At 42.6% G+C, this 22,696-nt stretch overlaps 1 protein-coding gene across 1 annotated transcript in view; it reads left to right on the top strand.

The window, feature by feature from the left end:
* The window catches only part of st14a (ST14 transmembrane serine protease matriptase a), a 29,142-nt gene extending 6,463 nt beyond the window's left edge, over window positions 1–22,679 (top strand). The window contains 17 exon segments of the mRNA XM_039787634.1: window positions 1,054–1,184; window positions 1,326–1,396; window positions 2,450–2,616; window positions 2,717–2,752; window positions 3,213–3,447; window positions 6,306–6,448; window positions 6,533–6,636; window positions 7,462–7,574; window positions 15,410–15,540; window positions 15,623–15,727; window positions 15,838–15,945; window positions 16,052–16,168; window positions 17,626–17,760; window positions 17,944–18,065; window positions 18,178–18,496; window positions 20,451–20,587; window positions 21,682–22,679. Coding sequence (XP_039643568.1) covers window positions 1,054–1,184; window positions 1,326–1,396; window positions 2,450–2,616; window positions 2,717–2,752; window positions 3,213–3,447; window positions 6,306–6,448; window positions 6,533–6,636; window positions 7,462–7,574; window positions 15,410–15,540; window positions 15,623–15,727; window positions 15,838–15,945; window positions 16,052–16,168; window positions 17,626–17,760; window positions 17,944–18,065; window positions 18,178–18,496; window positions 20,451–20,587; window positions 21,682–21,840 — 2,333 coding nt within the window. The 3' untranslated portion in view covers window positions 21,841–22,679.
* Window positions 22,680–22,696: the final 17 nt, after the last annotated feature.

Raw genomic sequence — 22,696 nt, 5'->3', positions numbered from 1 at the left:
TTTGTTTAGACTGAACAGTCGCTTCTCGTTGCGTCACACCTAAACCTGCCCACCTAAACGCTTATTGGTCGGTCGTTTGGCGAACAGCTCCAAATTTTCTCTATCTCAAGATGCCAGACTGATCTGCGAGTCGAAAACTGGACCTCGCGAGATCAGGACGGTCTCACAAGGCTACATTGCTGCAGCACCTCTTTTCACCCTGTGTGTTGAGCTCTCTGTTTTAGCTACAGAGGGAGGCATCTCACTTCTGTTCCATCTTTGTTGGGAGTCGCACATGTGCAGTAGCTAGGTCAGCACAGCTAGCTTGTCAGTTGCAGAGTATGAGGGCGTGCCACGCTAGCAGCTATGCGAGTATTATAACGTGTGTTACAAAGTGACGCACGTTTGTCTCTGTCTCTACAATAGAGCTGTTTGGAGCAGTTTGTGAACAGTGTTTTCTGTTGGAGATGGTAAGTCCCTTTGGGGTGGAATTTGGGCTTTTTCACTTTGTAAACCTATAACGTGCACAAAAGATATATAACACAATAAAGGAAAGGGGAAAAGCCAAAAAGCATAATGAGCACTTTAAAAAAGCCCTTTTGCACAGTTTTTGTTAAACAAAATTATTTACTGGATCCACATTAATAGACGTGTTTCTTGGCCCCTGGTGGTTTAAGATTTCTCTGTATTTCAGTGAAATCTAATGACTTTGTTTTGAGATGCCTAACAAACAAATAGGACCAAAAGATGGACCTCTCTGGTGGCGATGTAATATATGGATCAAATGGGAGAGAAAGCATACATTTACTGCTGTCCTTTTTCTTGTCATGATGATAAATCAACAAAAACACGTAAGCATACAAGTTTTTGATAAACCATGAAATGTTCATTGGTAAATTAGCGCCCAGTGCACCTTCATTCTGTTTATTCAGTCTGATCATTTGCACATGCAAGTGATTGAAACCTAGAAGGAAACGGGTACACCTGGGGGACTTAAAACTTCGCAACTCAAAAGACAGAAGGCAAAAAGAAATCTGACAATTGTGCAGTAACAGTGTCTGTGTGTTTCTGCAGTCCGTGATAATGCGCAACTCAAGAGGATGTACAGCGGCTCCATGCGGATCACCAACCAGGTGTTCGAAGATGCCTACGAGAACTCCACCACCTCCGAGTTCAAGGCGCTGGCACAGCAGGTGATATCACAGGTAAGACTGCCGCTCAGGCCTCCACACCACTGCTAGAATCCATCTGCGTGTCAGGAATTGTTTTTGTGTTTTGTTTTTTGTTTTTTTTATTAACAAACTTCATTCACGATCTGTTGGGATTTTTCCTCCTGTCTCTTTCAGCTCAAATCCATCTATTCCAAAAGTCCACAGTTGAAAAAATACTATGTTGGATCTACAGTTCAGGCTTTCAGGTACAAATCCTTTTCTTATTACCTCTACCAAGAGGCTCATGTTTCCATTCCACTTGTCTGTCTTGTGTGTTGGTTAGGGCTGCACAATATATTGTTTTTTTTTTTAATCGCGATCGCAATTTCGACTTGCGCAATATACACATCGCCAAAGGCTGCAACATATCGCAATAGACACTCAGAGATGTTTTGTGTTAGTTGAAAGAAGATATCAGCAGAAAATTGCACATTAAAAGGTAACTGTCAATTATTTTAAGTGGTGCATTGATATATTCAATTCAATCCTTTTCATTTGTTTTAAATCCAACAAGCAATACTTTGCATTTTAGCACAATACTGAAAGCGGCAGAAATTCAGAACTGAGTACAATTTAATATCTGTTCATTTATCCCAAGTAATATCGTTATCGCAATATTCAACGTTATCGCATATTTTCCTCGTATCGTGCAGCCCTAGTGTTGGTTAGCAGGTTTAACTGAAATTTGGAGTGCCACTGGTAAAGGAACAAGTGATTGTTTTTTGTATGCATGCATGCAGATTTAATAGCACCACTGTTTATGGCACACTAATCTCCAAACATTTTCTGGTATGAGCATTGCAAAGTCAGATGATTGTGCATGTGTACGCTCTCTGCTATTGAATGCCGGGTTTTTTAAAGATTTCCTTGCCCAAAAAAACTGGATGGGATTTACTGAAGCCTTAGTGTTTCAGTTCAGTGTAAATTGTATCAGCCTGTAACATAAACCCAAAGGAGCTGTGGTATAGAAAAATAACTTAACAAACATACAGACAAATGAAATTATTGTAGCTGCATTAACAGCTATTATTTATAGAAAATCTGGGAAGAAATTTTTTTTTTTTACATATCTGTGTTTGGGAAAGAGCCATTATAATACTGACATCATTGACCAATTTACAGTAGTAGTAATATAAGACCAACACGAGTCTTGATATAGCCGCACATACACATGTGTCTGACCCTTTTAGTACAGTGACATTTTGTTTCTGACTTTGCTCCATTTGTATACTATTTAATTCTTGTCTGATTGCTCTCAGTGAAGGCAGTGTTATTGCCTACTACCTGTCCGAGTTCAAAGTCCCTGCGGACCAACAGGCATCTGTAGACAGTGCCATGTCTTCAATGGAGAAGCTAGTGGACAAAGTGCAGCGTACATTTTCTGGACCTAGCAACTCTCTGGTCCTTGAAGATGTGATGTCTTCAGGTAGGATCAAAGCAACCGAAGGCCAAACTAATGTCGTGGACGTACTTTGCTGTCAGTATCCTCATCTAAGTTATGTGATTTTTGTGTTTTTATCTCGCAGCAATCGATTCCCGAATGTTGTCAACAAAGTTCAGCAGTAAGTACTCAGCTTTTATCTATCATTTCGTTTACTAGAGTTATCTTAGACAACTAATCTACGAATATAGGTAGAAAACAGCAAACATGTCTTACACATAGTTCACAGGGTCTGGAACTGAAACCCTTATCGATGAGCATCTCTTGTCTGTTGTTAAATTAGAATATTTTTCTGACATAGGGTTTTGTTTGCAGCTGATCTTGCTACCCAGCATGGGTTATACTTGTGCGTGCAATTTGTTGTTGTTTTTCCTCTAATGAGAAACACAAGATTTTAGTAGGAATGCACTTAATGAGTCATAGTTAAGTTTTTTTTCATCATATCCAGAAAATGTAGTGGCATGATATTATGTAACTGGGCATAATAAGTTTGTAAACTGGTCATAATTTAATTTGCATTCCAACAACTGATTTACAGAGTCGAATGGGAACACCACTAAAAGTCAATGTTTTTGTCTCAGAGTCATTCAGGTTTTCAGTACGTACAAAATCCAATCAAATAGGGCAGATCCAGTCCCCGGGCTTCCCTGACAGTCCTTATCCCCCCAACACCTTCTCTGAGTGGCAGCTGAGAGCGGACCCGAACTCTGTCATCAAGCTCGTTTTTGATACGATGAAACTGGAGGATGACTGCAACAATGACTTTGTCAAAATCTACGACTCCTTGGTGGCCATTGAGAGCCGCGTTATGCAACAGTGAGTTTTTTTTTTTTTTGCTAAATACAGCTTCAAGACGATAAATAACTTCAAGCCTTCTGCACTCTTATTTTCATACAGTGGCCCTCTACATGTTTTTAGATTTGGATAGAGAGGAGTGTATCTTGTATTATAAGGCCCTCTGCTGGTCAGATGCGATGCTTCTGATCGGTCCTTATTCTGCACACACAGGCACCATGGCCTGGGTTAAAGTGATGGTTCGGAGTAATTTACCCTAGGGTCCTTTGCACCATGACCTCGAGCCAAACACCCCCCCAGAAGCTTTTTTCACCTTGGTCTAACACTGGGCGAGTTAGCGTAGAGTAGCTTTAGCCGCTGAGTAGCTTAGCGCGGGGCTAATGGACCCACGTTTGTATCTCTTAAATGACCCCACTAATAATGCCCGAAATGATACCAAAGGTCTACACTAGTATATATAGGTTATGCTCTCATAAAACGATGGATTGGAAAGTTTGTAAGTACACCAGAAGTTGTATGAACACTTGTCTCTGCTATTGCTGCTGTGCTACCTGCAGTTAGGCGACGTGCTTAGGGCCGTCTATAAATTACTACAACGAAAGAGATACAACACAAAAATATGTATTAATTTAATGATTAAATAAGGTAATGTCTCCAAACTTACCTCAATTATTACTTGTCTTCTGCTAGTTATATTACAGCACTTCTTACTCTTAAAAAATAAGTTAAATTAAAAATATATTTTGATGCATCTCTTTTCGGTGTTGTAATTTGTGGAGCGGCCCCTAACACGCCTTACATCACCGCAACAACAACAGCAGAGAGCAGAAGCCAGCAGGCAAGTGTTATTTACATAAACTTCTGGTGTACTTACAAACTTTCCAATCCATCATTTTATGAGAGCATAACCTATATATACTAGTGTAGACCTTTGGTATCATTTCGGCGGGTATTATTGGGGGGTCATTTAAGAGATACAAACGTGGGTCCATTAGCCCCGCGCTAAGCTATTCAGCGGCTAACGCTACTCTACGCTAACTCTCCCAATGTTAGACCCAGGTGAAAAAAGCTTCTGGGGGGGTGTTTGGCTCGAGGTCATGGTGCAAAGGACCCTAGGGTGAATTACTCCGAACCATCACTTTAAGCCCGTGCTAGAACAATTACACTTGCAACAGTTTAGTCCAGGGGTCTTCAATGTTTTTTTGGCCAAGGACTCCTCAGCTGAAAAAGAGACAGGGTAGAGATCCCCTACTACAATTACAAACACCATACTATCATATACTAATATTTGTCCTTAACAACTGAAACAATTTTAACAAATGGTATACAAACTATGGAATGAAAGGGAGAAAACAGGAAGGCTACCATACACAATGCATAGGAATTATATATATATATATATATATATATATATATATATATATATATATATATATATATATATATATATATATATATATATATATATATATATATATATATATATATATATATATATATGCGCATGCTAGCAAATAACAATAAACCCACTATTACATTATCTTAATGCAGTGTAACTACTGTAGCATGTAAATAATGCACATAAAATACAAACAGGAGCAAGAGTGTTCAACAGTCGCCATTAGTTAGTCGTTATACGACTTACAGTTCTCACGGACACGCGCGATATCGACTGTCTAGTTCTCCTTCAGACAGCAACGGACCACGTCTCTTTTTCTTTCTCTCATTTCGGCCGTGTGGCACATGTGCCCGCTCGCGGTGTGAAGCGCGTCCGCGCTACTCTTCGAGATGCACCCCTTTTTTTCCGGTTTTTTTTTTTTTTTTTTTTTTTTTTCCCCCTTGGCCCTTTTCCTTTTAAAAATTTTTTTTTTTTTTTTTTTTTTTCCCAGCTTAGTGCGAGTGTCCGAACTGCAAAGTGCTGCGGGAAACACTGGCCTTTACACGTAGCTTTTTATGGTGCATACGGTACTAAGTTATTAAAATATAATTGTTGACTTATTCATATATTTATACAGCATGTTTTAATGTTAAAATGTAGCACAGTGAATATTTAAGTGTAACTATCTGAATATAAGCATATCATCATGTGTAAATCAAAAAAAAAGATTTATCTTTACAAATAATGTTTGATTCATGTTAATGTATATTTTCAGACATAGTAGTTATTATTTTTTACTATCGAACAATAATTTGGCGGCCGCCCTTCAGCAACTCTGAGGACCCCTTGTTGAAGATCCCTGGTGTACTCTAAATCTGGGAGCAATTCAGCTGAAATTTTAAACCGTGATTGCTCTTTCAAAACCGGAAAAAGAATATGCAACAACCAGGAACTTTCATGTGTGCATGACAAAATAATTAGTGGCATTCTTTGCTCGGGAGACCTAAAATGACTGAGTGATATACTGTCTAGCTGTAAAGCGCTATTCACATAGGACTAGGATTACCTGGGGACCTCTACTAATCTGTTATCATTACGGAGGTCGTCTGTGATCTTTATCGCGTGTGAATCTGACATGTCTGTAATTTGAAGTCGTATTGGCTGCGTTGGCGATCCTAAATTAAAGTTTTGACAGAGCCTTGACATCATGTGGGGGAAAATGTCTGCAAATTTGAGTAAAATACAGGGGTGGGGGGGGTTAATTTCTAAATCACATGAGGGCTTAAGACTGTAATATGATGTGCTGTGTTTAAAATCAAGATTTAATAAGAATTTATTCATAATTCATTACTAGCGGGAAAAACCTCAGAAGCATCATTTTACATTTCCATTGGTGTTGGATCCAATAAGAGTATTTAAACATTTAAACAAAATTGGATCATGCCATCACATCAATGAACAGTGCATATATTCGTCTGTTTTTTTTTCCCTTCTTCTTCAGGTTGTGTGGGCAATACTCGCACACTTCACAACCGACCTTTCTGTCTTCCGGTAATGTGATGCTGGTGACGATGGCCACAAATGACAAGCTGAACTACCCAGGTTTTAGAGCACGAGTCTCCCAAATCCCACGCGGAAGTCTAGGTAGGGGCCGACGTTTGCCACCAGCTGCACCATGAGTGTTTGATATTTGTGCAAAGGCCGACACTTAAATGTTGTTCTGAACAGGTACAACATGCGGTGGCCAGCTGTTGGGCGAGAAAGGCGACTTCTTTTCTCCCAACTTCCCAAATTACTATCCTCCTCGAACTTTCTGCCAGTGGTCGATCCAGGTGAGACATCGTCGTTTAATTGACAGGTTACACGGCCGTATCATAGGTTTGACACAGACCTCTGTTCTGTTTCACTTCTCAGTAGGGGTTAAAGTGGGATCTGGCAGGTGGGGGGAGAGGGGGGGCTTAGGCTGCTGCTACTACTACTACTACTACTACTACTACTACTACAAGGCTACTTTTATAAAGTTAGCTAGCTAGACTATCTGTCCAATCTGAGTTTTCTCTTGCACGACTAAAACGACTTTTGAATGTACACACGTACAAGTTTCTTCCTGAGGCTTTTTTGCAGAGGCAACGTTGCTCCGTCCGTCACTTAGTGCCACCCAAGATGATTGTGATTGGTTTAAAGAAATGCCAATAAACCAGAGCACGTTTTTCTCCCATCCCGGAATCCTGTGTGGACTGGCCAGACCCTCCACAGCACTGCGGAGGAGGAAGGTCTGGCAATGCGAGACTAGGTTTTTATTAAAACTAAATCATGTTTGTATGTTCGATTGTAACCGGTAGGCTACCGACAACGTTATTTTAAATATTTTTTTTTTTTCACCCACTGAACTGAATTTAACCAGATGGTCCTGCTTTTTTTACAAACGTGTGAACTCCCCACAGTCGCCCTGTTCATGGACTCACAGCGCACGCTGCTGAGAGTGACTAGAGGAAACACTGTAATGGATGAATTTGGCGTTATTTGAAACTAACCGGAAACACTGATGTATGAAACTGCCAATTAGATTGATTTACATGTTAATCGAAGGTGGCAGACCACCGTTCCGTTCCGTCACTGTGTCGTCAAGTTTTTACTCGTCTCTGTCAATCATTCAGGTCCCTGCTGGTAAGTGGGTGAAGGTGAATTTCAAGAAGTTACTCCTGGCTGAGCCTGGTTGGAAGGACAGGGCGGACTGTCCCAAAGACTACGTGGAGGTCAACAGAAAGAAGTGAGTCCATACATACAGTTTTTCCATAATACTTTTCTGTGCAATATCTTACAGTCTAATATGGGAACATACATACGCATACTGTGTATGCGTGTTTAAATCTGTGTGTATGTGGGACACAATGTGTGCATGTGAGTAAACAGTTCGTATTTTTTACTAACTCCTTTACTGTTATTTTTTTATTTATTTCATCTTATAAATTTCAGTGCGCCTGAATCTCGTTGTGTGCACCCGTACAATGACAAAGACATTTTAATTCTAATGTCACTGCTTATGCGTGGGGCTAGATATTAGGGGTGGGGGAGCAAATCGATAGAGCACAGTATCGCAATATTTTCTGTGGCAGTACTGTATCTATACAGACGCCAAGTATGGATCTTATTATATGTGTGTTGGTCAGTTTGTCTGCTTGATAATCTGATTTTGCAGCAATAAAATGGAAGTGAGATGAACAAACGAAATTTATCTTTTTAGATGAAACAGATTTTGACACAGTTTCCTTTTGGCGACATCATTTAAAATTGGGGAAAATTTTTTTTATTAAATTGCGTTGTTTGTCAGTTAAATCTCTCGCCAGAGTTTAACGATCCGTTTCGCCCAGAGCAGTGGACGGGACGTAATCCAGGTCGACAAGCAAGAAACAGAACGCCGTCCTTTTCTTGAATCCAGGCTGATTAAACCCGCTGCAGATAGAGGGAATACCCGGCCAGTATTTCCTCGGATCCCCTTTGTATATCAGACCGATATAAAATTGTCCCAGCTCAACTCGACCAGCGAGGTGATGCTGGCTAGCTAGTCCGGACTAGTGAAGGTAGAATCTCCATCTTGGCGTCTCTGCCTGTAGGAGTTTGGTGAAACTGGCTTTGGGATTCACATGTAGGCCAAGATCCTTTGTCTTGCCTTCCCTGTGTCTCTGCAGTCAGCTCAGTCTGAGCCAAATCACCGTTTAATCAGCTTCTTGGTCCCCAACAGTCCCCCTTTTTGCTCTGAAGAGCGGTTGGTCCCCGGTCTTTGGAGCAAACCAAGGACCATACAGTTCATGGGAGAAAAGGTTAAACTGATATCAACATAGTCCATGCCTTCCTGGGAATGAGATACAGTTCACAAGTTCATAATGTTCATATGTTGACTGAGGCTACAGTGTCTGGGCAGACAAATGAGGCAGTGTCTGGGCAGACAAAATTCTAACTATAGCTAAACACCAAATGTTTAAACAAAATCAATCCTTAACATAATAGGTAAGAATTTTGTACAATCATTGTAGCTGTTTCAATATGACATTAACCCAAAATATAGTGAAACAAAAACAAAAGAAAAATGAAGGAAGATAGGAAAGGAAAGTGAAGTAGTTAGGGGTTAACAGGTTCACTCCCGAAAAGAATTGGGGTTCACCAGTGTATGTACATGTGACTGTGTACATGTACCTGTGGACTGGTGCATGTATGTTTTAAAGTCAAAACAAATATTCAATGCAGACTCTAGTCTGTATACATTCTGTCTTCTGTTGCGTAGGTAAATAAAATTGAGTCCTATCTCTCATTCTTATGAGCTACATAAATTTGGAATTGCACTGCCAAGACTAGACGTCAGATGTACCTGTGAAGATCGCACAATACGGTTAGTAGCAGATTTATGGGTCTACAACAAGGCTCGAGTTTGTTGACCGAAGAGATTCCTTCTCTACCGATGCTTCGCATTAAATCGCTCGCTACTAGCACCTGGTTGTGTTTTCTGTGACACCTGACAGTCTAAAGCATGCACTGGGTTCTTGAGGAACAGAATGGAATTAACAGTAAACGGTATCCTGAAAAGAATTTTACTACCGAAGCTTTGAGGTAGTTTGATTACTGTTTGAAAAGTTTTAGGATGGAAGTGCATGTCAACAGAGTGAGGTGAGGCATGCAGCTATCCCTATGACTCAACTGGTTTTGAGTCTTACCCTCTTGGGGGGAAAGCCTCCCTCCCCCTTTCCAGGTGCAGAAGCTGCTCTTCTCCTGGGAGTGAGGTTCGCATGTGGAGTTGGTCTGAGTGAACGTGTGGTTCAGGAGCAGGACCGTGGTTGTCACGGCTGTGCAGTTGGGTGCTGAAAGGCATTCAACCCACATGGTGAGGCTGGCCGTGACGATGAGGAGGTACTGGGTACCTCGCCCAGTTCTGGTAACTGGGCCAATCAAGTTTACCTGGAGGTGGGGCCATAAGTGTATGACCCCCTTTCCCTGGAGTACAGAGAAGGCGCCTGCTCCAGCCACCTTGAGGAGAGTCTGCGGGGACTCTGAAGAAAGGCAGTGGTTTTGCTGTGAAAAAGCTGGAGGTGGGTCAGGTGGGCGCAAGTGATGGTGCAAGTCTGGCCTGACGGCCGCATTCTTTGGCCAAAGTGGTATGGGCACGTCTGTGGGCGTGGCGCCATAAAAGTGTGCACCTTTAACCATACAGGTGTGGCACGGTGCATCGCTGTTGTTCAGCGATGAAAGGAAAGACCTGTGAGGGTTGGAAAAGTCGAGGCTACCAGACTGCGGCGGCTGTGTGCTCGCCGGCGGCTAGGAAAGGTCAGAGCCAGGATCAGGCTCTGGAAGAATCATGGCCATTTGCTCATGAACGACGGTGACTTGTCCGTCTGGGGCTGGCAGACTGCCTGCAGGGTCAAGTGGCCTCAGGGTGTCGACCTGAGCCTGAATGTGTCCCCGGTGGCTGTCAGCGAGTGGGCTTGGCCTCAGTTGGTTGTGACCGCTGCCCAAGTCTTCTGTGTCTCTTACACAGATGGGACTAGGATGCACCAGAGTCATCCTCTGGGGTATGATATCGACCAAAACAGGTTTTGTGATGGGCGGTTTATCAGGCAGGTAGCTGGGAATGCTACCACTGAATGCTACGCCTAATACTGGTGTACTGAGGGGAAGCATTGTTTTAACGACTTCTGCAGAAGTGTTAGAATGTGTCTGACTTATTCTGGAGACGCAGTCCAGCAGGGCTAGGGTGTTCACACCCCCTTTTTCCCCTGCTGCGGTATCTGTGCCATGGGCGTTGCCCTTGTGGGCAGGGTCTTCCCAGGATGTCAAGGGAGGGGTTTGTGAGGCGCTAGGCGTCGTGGTTTCGGGGAGCACTCTGGGCTCCTTTTAGGACCCCTCCCTGGTCTAGTTCTGCTGATGACGAATCAGTGTCAGGCCCCTTTGAGGGGTCTGACAGTTCTGCTGGATACAGACCTTGTTTTGGGGGTGGACGCGTGTTGTCCGAGTCATCGGGAGCTCCCTCCCCCTTTCGTGGGGGTGGAGTCCAGGCAGAGCGTGGCTTTGAGCTACACAAAGTATCCATTGCAGTGGGTGAAAGTTTTGATCCACTTTTACCGCACAAGGTTTGGAGGTTTTCTTCCTCTTTTAACGAGTGGAGAAGTTATGGTTTCTTCAGGAAGCAGGATGTTGCAATCAGAAATTAGCTGGGTGTCTCCTTGAGGAGTGGAGCACCTGTTTCCAGCAAACGGCCCGATAGAGGCTCTTGATAACTCTCACCTATGACCAGCTCTGACACCTCCCTACTGGAGTTCACTAGGCTGCTAGCCGTGGTCTCTGAGTAGACCGAAGTGACTGGAGGCTCCGAGGGGAGCCAAGTAGGTTCATCCAGGTCAGCTGGACCGTTGGATGTGGTAGGAGGGTCAGGCTCAGGGTCAAAGGCAGCATCACGTGATTCTTGGACGTGTGAAGGTGTCAGCATACTTACCCGTTCCGTTCGGTCACACCGGTCACTCTGTCGTAGTTGGAGAGTATCATGCAGCCAAGGCTCGATCAGATCATGTCTCTGGAGCCGGTGGGGGTCGTTCAGAACAGGAGAATCATAGTCACTCAGTTGAGGACGGCATCTCCCCTTTGGCAGTGGGGATGGAGTCTGATCAAAGCGGGATGGCGAGCTTTGTGGCTCGCACCGTTTGTCAGTGGACGGAACTCTGATTCTACCTGTTTTCCTCTGATGTTGCAAGACCTTCCTCCCCCTTTTGGCAGGGGAGTGGTGATCTCTCCTCCGAGGGGGAGGAGATGAAGAAGAAGGGTCCCTCCTCCGGGAAGGTGAGGAAGAGGGTTTTCTCCGCCGAGGTAGTGGAGATGAACAAGATCGGTCTCTCCGAGTAGGAGGACGAAAAAGATGAAGAACGGTCTCTTCTCTGAAGAAGACAAGTGGGTTTTTCGCCGAGGTGGCGGAGAGAAATGGTGTCTCTGATTGTGGGGAGACCAAGGAGGAGGAGAATAGAACGCTGTTCTTTGCTTGGCACGCCGGAGCTGTGCCGAGAGGTCCTCACGGCTCTCCTCTAACCGGGAGACCTCATCACGCCTGGCTTGTACTCTCTGTCTAAGCCAGGCTGTTTTGCGCTGCTCAGCTTCATAGCTGTCTTGCAGCAGTGCGAGCTGTGCTTGGAGGACAGCGCGTTGCCGATTGGTTCGGCTCTGATAGATTAGCACCAATTGGCCAAGCAGGCCTTGTATGCAAGCTTTTAGCATCCAAGACGGCTGTGCCACGTAAGCTAATAGTTCCTGGAGTATTTCATCGCAGGTAGTTCCACAACCATCACGGTTATTCTCTTCAGAGTCTAGGATGAGACAAGCGACCACATTCTGCAGGACTGTGTCGGTCGGCTCTTTGGAAGCTTTCGCCTCCAGCCTCTGGTACTCAAAGCGACTCATTTTACCTCTAGTAAAGAGATTGCTACCAGGGCTCAATTCCTTTGTGGTGACAAAGGAAAATTAACTGTGAACAAGTTGATTCAAGGAGCAGGTGAAAGGCTTAACCTGTAGTTCCTTTAGTTTTAAGTGTTGACTGCTAACTAAGCTTATTACTACCATTTACCACCAACCCAATCGGGTAGTCGCAGAGGTCGCACCACCTCCGGTGCGTAATAGCTGTTACTGTCAAAAATCGGAGTGTTAGTATTAATAACTTTAAGATCGAGTAGAGCGTGAAAATCTTGACTGCTAACTAAGCTAATTACTACCATTTACCACCAACCCGATCGTGTCAGGTGGCCGTAGAGGCCCGGACACCTCAGTTGAGTATTAGCCGTTACTGTCAAGGGTTCAAGTAGAGCGTGAAAATGTTGTCTACTAACCAATGTACACACTGAAAAATTCACAGACCACAACTGAATGTATGCTTGGCAGGTTGCAGAAAAATATTTGTTTTTTTTCAAAAATAATTAATATTCAAAAATTATGGATTATTATGTATAATTATTGTAACAACGCTGGTTCTAACAGCCTCACACGGGGCACCAAATATGTTGGATTCACGTAGGGTACAGATTTGATCATTGGCAAATTATCAAATATGTTTTATCAATATTAAAGTTATGAATATGGTTATTAATAACTATCAAATCGACAAACAATCAAAACGGGGCACCACCCTGCTTGTCAGGGACCAATAATCAAACTGTGGAACAGTCTCATTTCTGTAAAAATCCTTTAAAAGGAATTAAAGGAAGGGGTGATTTCGAGCGCGACGCGTTTGACCAGCAATTATCACAACAAACACACCAATAATCACCAGCAACTGCTAATTAAGTATAATCGAATTTATTAACGTCACAATTATCAGTAGCCAATCAATAATCCTTCAATAATAAAACGTATATACATTTTACAATATCACAACCAAACAAAGCAAAAACAGAAGCAGCATGTCTTGTGTGTGTGTGTGTGTGTGTGTGTGTGTCTGTGTGTGTCTGTGTCTGTGTGTGTCTGTGTGTGTGAGTGAGTGAGTGAAAGAGGAGGGGGCGGTGTCGAAATGTAGTTCTAATACAAAAACAACTCCAAAAATGGCTACTCCTGTGAGCTGCACAAAACCATTTAGCCTCAAGAGGGCGGTAGTGGTGCTGGGTGCACGGAGGGGGGGCTGAAGAAGCCGAGGTGGGGGTTGCTAGGCAACGCGCACGTTTATACCATATGCTAAATCACCTATTAGCTCTATACAAACCCCACGTGGTTAACGTAGCAGCGTTAGCTCGGGAGCTACGTGGCTAGCTTATATGGCCGTGTGTGTGTGTTAGTAAAAGGAACAGAATAAAGAAGAAAAGAAACACTCTGATCTTAGTTATCGATAATGGCCAGCTCCCTCAGCCACTCAGGTCTGGACCCCACGTGTAGTTAGGACAGACTGAGACTTTTGATTTACCGAGGGAAACGGCCACTATAACCACTCTAGTGGCTAACAGCTGATTCACCGCGATTATCTCGCGGACAGTAACTAACTCCGTGAAAGGAGTGGTTTAGCAGGTAGCGCTTACGGTTTTAACCCAGCTACTTAACACAACAAAATCAAACGGTATAATGATCAGTTATACATTCACAGCAACAGATTAATAACCAGATATGGCCAATACATGATTACAATCAGATCACATTAATGGCACAAGCGGTAGCAAACCCTTTGCTCATTAATAACAAACCAAAACGCACTAGTTCTAACATCTGCCCAGAACTGTGTAAAGCCTTACGGTGTGCGTTGTTTGTCAGTTAAATCTCTCGCCAGAGTTTAACGATCTGTTTCGTCCAGAGGCAGGGGACGATACGTGATCCACGTCGACAAGCAAGAAACAGAACGCTGTCCTTTTCTTGAATCCAGGCTGATTAAACCCGCTGCAGATAGAGGAAATATTCTGCCAGTATTTCCTCGGATCCCCTTTGTATATCAGACCGATATAAAATTGTCCCAGCTCAAACTCGACCAGCGAGGTGATGCTGGCTAGCTAGTCCAGACTAGTGCTTCCTGTCAGCAACCGGGGGTTACCGTGAAAGACGAAGAAACACACGCCCCAACAGCTTTTATCGTATCTCCACCTCCTAGTGGCGGGGTGGTGCATTCAAAGGTCCGACAGCCAATGGGAAAGCGCAACCTTCTCACAGGTGTGAAGCAGTTCTTTGTCTCACCACCAGTCTGCCTTGCCCTCCACGTGTTGAATGTAGAATCTCCATCTTAGGGACTCTGCTTCCAAGTAGCAGCCTGTAGGAGTTTGGTGAAACTGGCTTTGGGATTCACATGTAGGCCAAGATCCTTTGTCTGTGCAGTCAACTCAATCTGAGCCAAATCACTGTTTAACCAGCTTCTTGGTCCCCAACATGCAATATATCGCAGAAAATTGCAATATGTTTAAAATCGCTAAATATCGTGATGATATCGTATCGTGACGCCTCTGGTGAGTCCCACCCCCTAATAAATATATCGCCAAAGATTTCCCAAATCAATTCGATTCCGATTCCCAAGGTCCCAAGTCAAACACATTTAGTATTCAATTTTAATTTGCTTCGATAAATTTCAGGTACAATCCCATATACTGTTTAGATTGCACCAGGTTGATGTTTACATTAAACATGGATTAAGATTTAGATTAGAATTGATTGTTTAAAGTACATTTTACTTAACAGGAAAAACATGAGTCATTGACAAACTACAGCAGTGTAGTGCAACAGTAGATTACAACCAGTGAGTAGAGTGTAAAACAACTATACCATGCTAAACAATGGAAAAAAAGGACCTCTCTCTGACAAATTGACAGTAATTTGGGTCTTTCCAGTTTAAATTTAGCTGTGAGCCGGGTAAAGGACACTGTGAGAGTTGCAGTTGACAAAAAGTGGCTGTCCTGCGTCGACGATGGTTAAGTTTAGGCACCTAAATGTCTAGGTAAGATTAGAAAAAAAAGATTGTGGTTTGAGTTAAAACACCGGCCCCGTTAAGTAATACTGCTGGAACACAAACCCCCATTTCCTCAGGTGAAAGTCTTGTGTCACTCAAACAAAGATAGATTTTAATTTGAGGATCGATTATTTTAACTCAGCCCTATCTGTGCCTGTCATCCTCAGACTGTGTGGAGAAATGGCAGACGTAGTAGTGACCAGCAACACCAACGCAATGAGCGTGGCGTTTTCCTCCGACGCCTCCTACGTGGACCGAGGTTTCAGTGCGTCGTACATGGCCATCGACGCCACAGACCGTAAGCCACTCAGTTTCTCCCCGCCAATGGTTATTTCCTAACATTACGCGAGTGTACCTCACGTTAACCCTGTCATCCACAGCTTGTCCAGACAAGTTCCAGTGCGGAAATCACCGCTGCATTAAAAGCGAGCTCAAGTGTGATGGCTGGAATGACTGTGGAGACATGAGCGACGAATTAAAGTGCAGTAAGTACCGTCTACTCAGGTGACATTTGGAAAGAGTAGTCCAAATCAACAGTCGGATCACTCTCTACAGTGTTGGCACACAAAGTGAGTTTAACTGTGTTTTTCTCCAGCATGCTCTTCAAAAGATATCAGTTGTGGGAACGGGTTGTGTAAGCCCACGTTCTGGAAATGCGACGGCGTAGATGACTGTGGAGACGGCACAGATGAGCTTAACTGTGGTAAGACCTGCCGACACTGCTGGGGGACGGATTTTACACGAGCAGCGAAAGGCTTTCAGTCCATTTTCTCATACTTCTCATAGGTCTGTTTCTTTTGTTTCCCAAGGTAAATGCCAATCGGGACAATTTACATGTAAGAATAACAAATGTGTTTCGGAGAAGAATCACTGCGATGGCAGGGATGACTGTGGCGATGGGTCGGATGAGCTCAACTGTGCAAAAAGTAAGACTCCTTTACCAGGCTACAAAGATGTCACTGAATCTAGTATTTATGTTTTTAAAAAACATCTTTTTCTTAAAACGTGGAAGAATTTGCCACAGGAGTCAAGCACTTGATTCCTGTGCTGACTGCTTTATTAAGCTATTCAGTGGACTACACAGTTGTTTTGGTTTTAACGCACATTTACCCTACTAGTTGCACTGCATCCCCATTTGCAGCAGTGGGCAGCTGTAGTTGACACCTACTGTACACTATCTGCTCGGCACCAAATTTCAGACATCCAAAGTAGAGCCCGACTGACATCAATCAATCAATCTTTATTTATAAAGCACCTTTCAAATATGGAAAAATTGACTGTGATTGGAAAACATCAGACAAGAAATAATAAGAAAACAATGTATAAAAATGGATTTAGAGACCACAGCACACTAAGATAAATTACAAAAAGAATAAAATATATTTAACAAAAGACCAACAGACATCCAGTATATTATATTTTGATCAACATGACAAAAGCAATTGATCATGTAAAAAAACAGCAGACAGTTGTACATGATCAATTGCAATTTGACCAAAACAATGATAAATTGCTTTTATGTTGTGCACAAGTGACCAGATCATGTGAAGGTTGAACAAGCAGTTTTAAGAGCATCAACTGTGATCTGAGAAATGGACCAAAGTGACTGGGGAAAAAACTGTAAAGAACATTTACAGTTATACATTATGTATTTCATTGTCACCCAGTTCTTGACACTGAGAAAATACAGAATCCAATAAAATAAATGACTAAATAAACATTCATATGTTCAGTCAAAAAAAAAGTAAAAAAGCAATACATCGGTTCTGTGTAAATTAGGCTCTAATACAAAGTTGGCAACTGATGGGTAAACATAGTGGGGCTAAAGAGACCAATATTTGTCTCAAGGGGAGTTAAAGAACAAATCACAGCTAAAAGGAAGATAGCCATAACATCTTTCTAAAGGCGGTAATAAATAATATGGAGGAGATGTGCGTTTTTTTTTTAAGCTTGTTGCGTTGAGTTCTTCACAAAAAAAAACACAGCTTCAAAAACACTTTCTCAAACAACTAAAACTGCAGTGCAAATGTAAAACGACCTTATCCGTTTAAACTGTTTGCACGTGGGCGCCTGGGTAGCTCACCTGGTAGAGTGCGCCCATATACAGAGGCTCAGTCCTTGACGCAGTGGTGGCGGGTTTGATTCCCGACGTGTTGCTCTTTGCTGCATGTCGTTCCCCCGCTCTCTCCCTTTTCATGTCTAAAGTTGTCCTATTTAATAAAGACCTAAAATGCCACAAAAAAAAACTTAAATAAAAAAAAAAGCAATTTAGTGAACACATAATTGATGATACTCAAATGAGTTTCCCCCCACACTGGAGGAATTCCTCCAGGGTCTGTCTCATAGTTTGAAATTGTGTTTTTTTCCCTCCCTCTCTCTGCAGGCACTGACATGGGCCCTGCTGTGAGCTGCACGGACCTTACTTATAAATGTAGCAACAATCTATGCATCAGTAAAGTGAACCCAGAATGCGACGGGACAAAGGACTGCGCAGACGGATCGGACGAGCAGAATTGCGGTATGTCACAATCAACCGCTCCGTGGCGGGGTGAGCTTTGTCTCATTCACGACCTAGTTATCATCGCCATCTGTATTGTTTAGCTTGAATGACAGCACAGATGTGAACTTCCACCCACTTCAGACACGACAACAAGCTGCAACAAGTCAGCCCTGTGTTCGACTGATTGTTTTTACGTTGCAGACTGCGGGAGCACTATGTTTAAGACGTCTCGTATTGTGGGCGGTCAGGACGGGGAGTTTCCCTGGCAGGTCAGCCTCCATGTCAAAGGTTTTCAGCACGCGTCGTGGAGCTAATATAATGGTGCAGTCGGCAAATCAGACGCCTTACTTTGTTAAACTGTTTTCAGTGGCGATTCATGCGGAACGTGATCAGAACAAGGTGAAGCGTGTACAAAAATCTTTTGACAGCGAACAGTTACGATGGCTACTTGATAATGAAGTTTTGCGCCTGTGTTTCCTCAGGTACTCGCAGCCCGGCACTTGGGAAGTTTACCTGGGCCTTCACAACCAGCAGACGGTTGGAAGTGCGGTGGTAAAGAGGAACCTGAAGCAGATCATACCCCACCCCAACTACAACAAATTCACCTTTGATAATGACATCGCCCTGATGGAGCTGGACAGCCCTGTCGCTTACTCCGATTACATCAAGCCCATCTGCTTGCCGGCTCCCCAACACGATTTCCCCGTTGGTAGCACGGTGTGGATCACCGGGTGGGGCGCCACTCGAGAAGGAGGTGAGTCTCCACCAACCGTAAACCTAGTATTCCTCATTTTGGTGAATACTTGTCGCCACTAATACTGAAACATTTTATCATAAAACTTTAGCTGAATCTCTAAAATATCCAGTAAGTGGACGGATATCACAAATCAATTAGTGTCTTACATGTGAGTTTTTGATGTTGTTAGATAGTCTAGCTAGCTAACTTTATAAAAGTAGTAGTAGTAGTAGTAGTAGTAGTAGTAGTAGTAGTCATTGCTGATTTTACTACAGATGGAATTGCATCCCCTGGAGGTCTTTGATTAAAATTTTAATTCCTAAATAAAGAAAAACATGAAATTATCTCTGAAAAATATGTTTAGTCTTTGCTTGACATGCCTTTATTTATATATGTTATACACATCATTTATTGTGAATTCAAATGTGTCTTTAGTTTACAAGTGATAATATGTTGGTTTGGTGTTAATGTTGTGGTTCCATTTGGATCTCTGATTTATAGGGGATTTGTATAACGTGCTGGAATATATTGCAGGGCTCTAGGGTGCGACCAAAATTTGTAAGGGTGCGACTAAGATTTTTCCTAGGTCGCACCGGTGCACCTAACGTCCTCGCATCCGCTGCCTCTCAACGAACGAAGCGATGTCGTTTATATCGATATGGTTTAATGTTGCGTTACATGACTCATTCCTTCTGTAAAGCCGTGCCTGTGTTTGGATCTCTCCTCCGCGCAGCCCTGCCCCATTCACACGGCTCCCCTGCAACATGGGGAGACACAGCGCCGCCGGTCCAAACTCCCGACATTTGTCTACAGTTTTAATTGTTATTAACACAGCTGTATATTGTTAAGTATGAGAGGGAAACCTGTATTGGTACCAGTGTTTCCGCTGGTAACTCTGTTACTGCGGCCGCCACGGCGAAAAACACATTAGAAGTTATTAAATGCAACTAACTTCAGTTGGTTGAGTAATAGCGTGTAAGACGGAGCCTGCTGGATCATAGTTCATAAAAATGGAGCGCAGTGACGATACAGACATTTCATAGCCGACACAAGACGGGTGTAACGCCGCTAATGAGTCAGCCGTCACTCTCTGAGTAGCCTAGCATAGCTTCAGTCCATCGCACTCCCCCTGTCTTTTGGTTTTTTTTTTTTTTTTTTTTTTTTAAGATTTCGGCCTTTATTTTGATAGGAACGCTGAAGACATGGGGGATGACATGTAGGAAAGGGCCGCAGGTCGGAGTCAAACCTCTATATTTACCAACTGAGCTATCCGGGCGTCCTCTTTCTTTTTTTAATCTAATTAACAGTCTGTTATTGTTGTTGAAAACAAGTGAAGGAGCTTTCTCAGAGAGATATCTATCTATCTATCTATCTATCTATCTATCTATCTATCTATCTATCTATCTATCTATCTATATCTCTCCTAGGCTATTTATTTTAGATAACTTTCATTTACATGTGTTGCAGCTGTATATTTTTGAACTGGTAAAGGAAACCCTGTCTTTAGTATTTTATTTATTATTATAATCACAATCTGTTTTAATAAAAGCTTGTGAAAAGTGTCTTTGACTTAAAACTGAACATTTAGCCCACTTTGTAAAAAAGTACAGAGCTATATATCGTGTATCGGCATTCAGCGTTAACGGCGATGCGAGGAAAAATGTGGGTGCACCTAAATTTTGTGCTGGTGCACCTAAATTTAAAAAGTTAGGCGCACCAGTGCAACCAAGGCAAAAAGTTAGTCTGGACCCCTGTATTGATTGTAGTTGCTCTATATTTGCCTACAGATTGATGTCATGTAGTTGCTTACACACGCCATGCCCGTTTACTGAGGGTCCGCCAATAGGAACAATAACTTTTCTTTGATGACTGTGAGAGCCCCTAAGGTTTATATTAAATTTAGACCTGACCACAAGGGTGATGGTGTCTGTGTCTGTCTGTCTGTCTGTCTGTCTGTCTGTCTGTGCTTCAGGATTTGCTGCCAAAGTGCTCCAAAAGGCCCAGGTCCGGATCATCAACCAGACGGTGTGTAACGATCTGATGGGAGGGGAGATCACGTCTCGGATGTTGTGTGCCGGAGTGCTGAGCGGAGGTGTCGATGCTTGCCAGGTAAGAAAAAGCCGTTGAACCCCAGGCTGCCCAGCTTTCTTTCTTTCTGTCGGTTTCAGCTTCCTGCCACAATTTTTTATAAAACAAGGCCATGTCAAGTTTATTTATATAGCACATTTAAAACAACCAAAGTTGACCAAAGTACTGTACAATTTGAAGTGCACAGCACAACAACTAATATCAGTATTTATTTATTTATTTTCTCAAGAGGCAAATTTGACAACTAGGGCTGGGTACTGAATTCAATACTTTTTAGGCACTGACTGAATTGCCTCTAAAGTATTGAGTATTTTATTTATTTTTTTCACTTTGGTTTTTATAGATTTTTCACATTTCGTACATGTACACCCCACATCCGGCAACACAAAAAACAAACAAAGCCACACTAGAAAACAAAATCCATTCCTGTTAGGAGTTGCATTCCTTCTTGTTCATTCATTAGTTCTCTGTTTCGTCGTAAAGTATCGAGTATTAAAAAAAGGCCTTGTCATTTAATACCCAATTTTAATACCTTAGGAGTAAATCTCACCAGCGTCAGTGAGCCAATCAGCACGCAGCATGCTTCTTCCAAGATCTAATAATGTCTGTGATTGGCTGTCTAACGTTACACGTTGTAGAGACACGCAGGAAGAACTCTACGTTACACAGAGACTCACGTAGTAGGAGCTGAAACCTAATGTGTTATGTTGTCATTTATTTTTGTTTTATAAAATTGGTATTGAAAACAAACGTTTAGGAATCGGTATCAAAGTCACGGTATTGGTATTGAATATTTTTTTTAACGATACTCAGCTTTATTGAGAATTGGCTAGAAATGGAACTGTTGTTGTTGATGATGTTGTGGCAATAAAAGAGGCTTTGATGAAGAGGGACACTCACGATTTACGATGCATCGTTACATCCTGAATGATGAATGTATAATGACACACACACTAGTCTCATTGTCTTACTATTTAATTGATTACACAGCCATGGGAAAAGAAATGATTGTGAAACTGTAGTATGAAGGAGGAGAGGGTGGGGCAGAGAGAAAAGAAAATGCCCCACTCTGCCCCCATGTAGCAACTCTATGCTAACACATGTACCTCTGTTAGGGGGACTCTGGCGGCCCTCTGTCCAGTCCGTCCGGCAGAGTTATGTTCCTGGCAGGAGTGGTCAGTTGGGGGGATGGCTGTGCCCGCAGGAACAAACCTGGCATCTACACAGCAGTCACCAAGTTCCGTGGCTTTATCAAAGAAAAGACAGGAGTGTAGATAACTGCAAAGTGGCCAAACAAGGCCATATATGGACATGACAACAGACAGGTGACCACAGTCTGGATTTTTGCTTCATTACTCTGACTTTCCAGCTGATGCAGTGGCCTCGACTCCCAGTCTCAGCTGCAGTGGCAATGGCACCGTTTGCTTGAAGAGCATTTGCAACACATTCTGTGTCCACTGTGATTTTATGAGGGTGGGGGTTGACGAAATGTTTTTAAATGTAAATAAACGTTTTAATTTTGTGTTTTTTTGTTGTTGTTGTTGCTGTTTTAATGTGTTTGGACAGAGAACAATGTTATGTGCTGCACAAGTAATAGACTTTAGGTGTGATGGTTACACATGTTCACCAATGAAATGTGCATCATTGTACTCTGTTGGCCTATTTTTTTATTAGTGGATAAAGTACAGTATGTAATTATAATTTCCCTCCACTTTTCCTTGTTGTCTTTGTTCTGAATTGTGTACATTAAAAACAAAATGACAGCAAGCTCATTCCATCTTACCTCCTATGGCTTGGTATCTTACACATTTATCAGTAATTTTTAGTCTGGCAGAAATCCCTAAAAAGTCAGTGATGTGACTGATGTGCATTACCTTTTTCATCATGGATGGCATTTCATTTCAACAGCTGTGAACTGCTTTTCTATTGGCATAAAACCCATCAGCATTAAACATTCATAAAAGTTTAATCTTTCATGTTTAATTTGATGACATGATAGGTCTCGTCCATTCAGCACAATATCTGTAATCTTGTCAATTGAATCTCTCTAGTGGTTGTAAATCTGTATTTGATAGCAGATGTTTTTAAATAAAATTTGTCATATAACCTCGGATTTTCAGCATTTCTATT

Source organism: Perca fluviatilis, chromosome 2 (genome assembly GCF_010015445.1).
Source record: "Perca fluviatilis chromosome 2, GENO_Pfluv_1.0, whole genome shotgun sequence".
Lineage (NCBI taxonomy): Eukaryota > Metazoa > Chordata > Actinopteri > Perciformes > Percidae > Perca > Perca fluviatilis.
The sequence above is the reverse complement of the archived record's forward strand: the minus strand, read 5'-3'. Positions and strand labels throughout refer to the sequence as shown.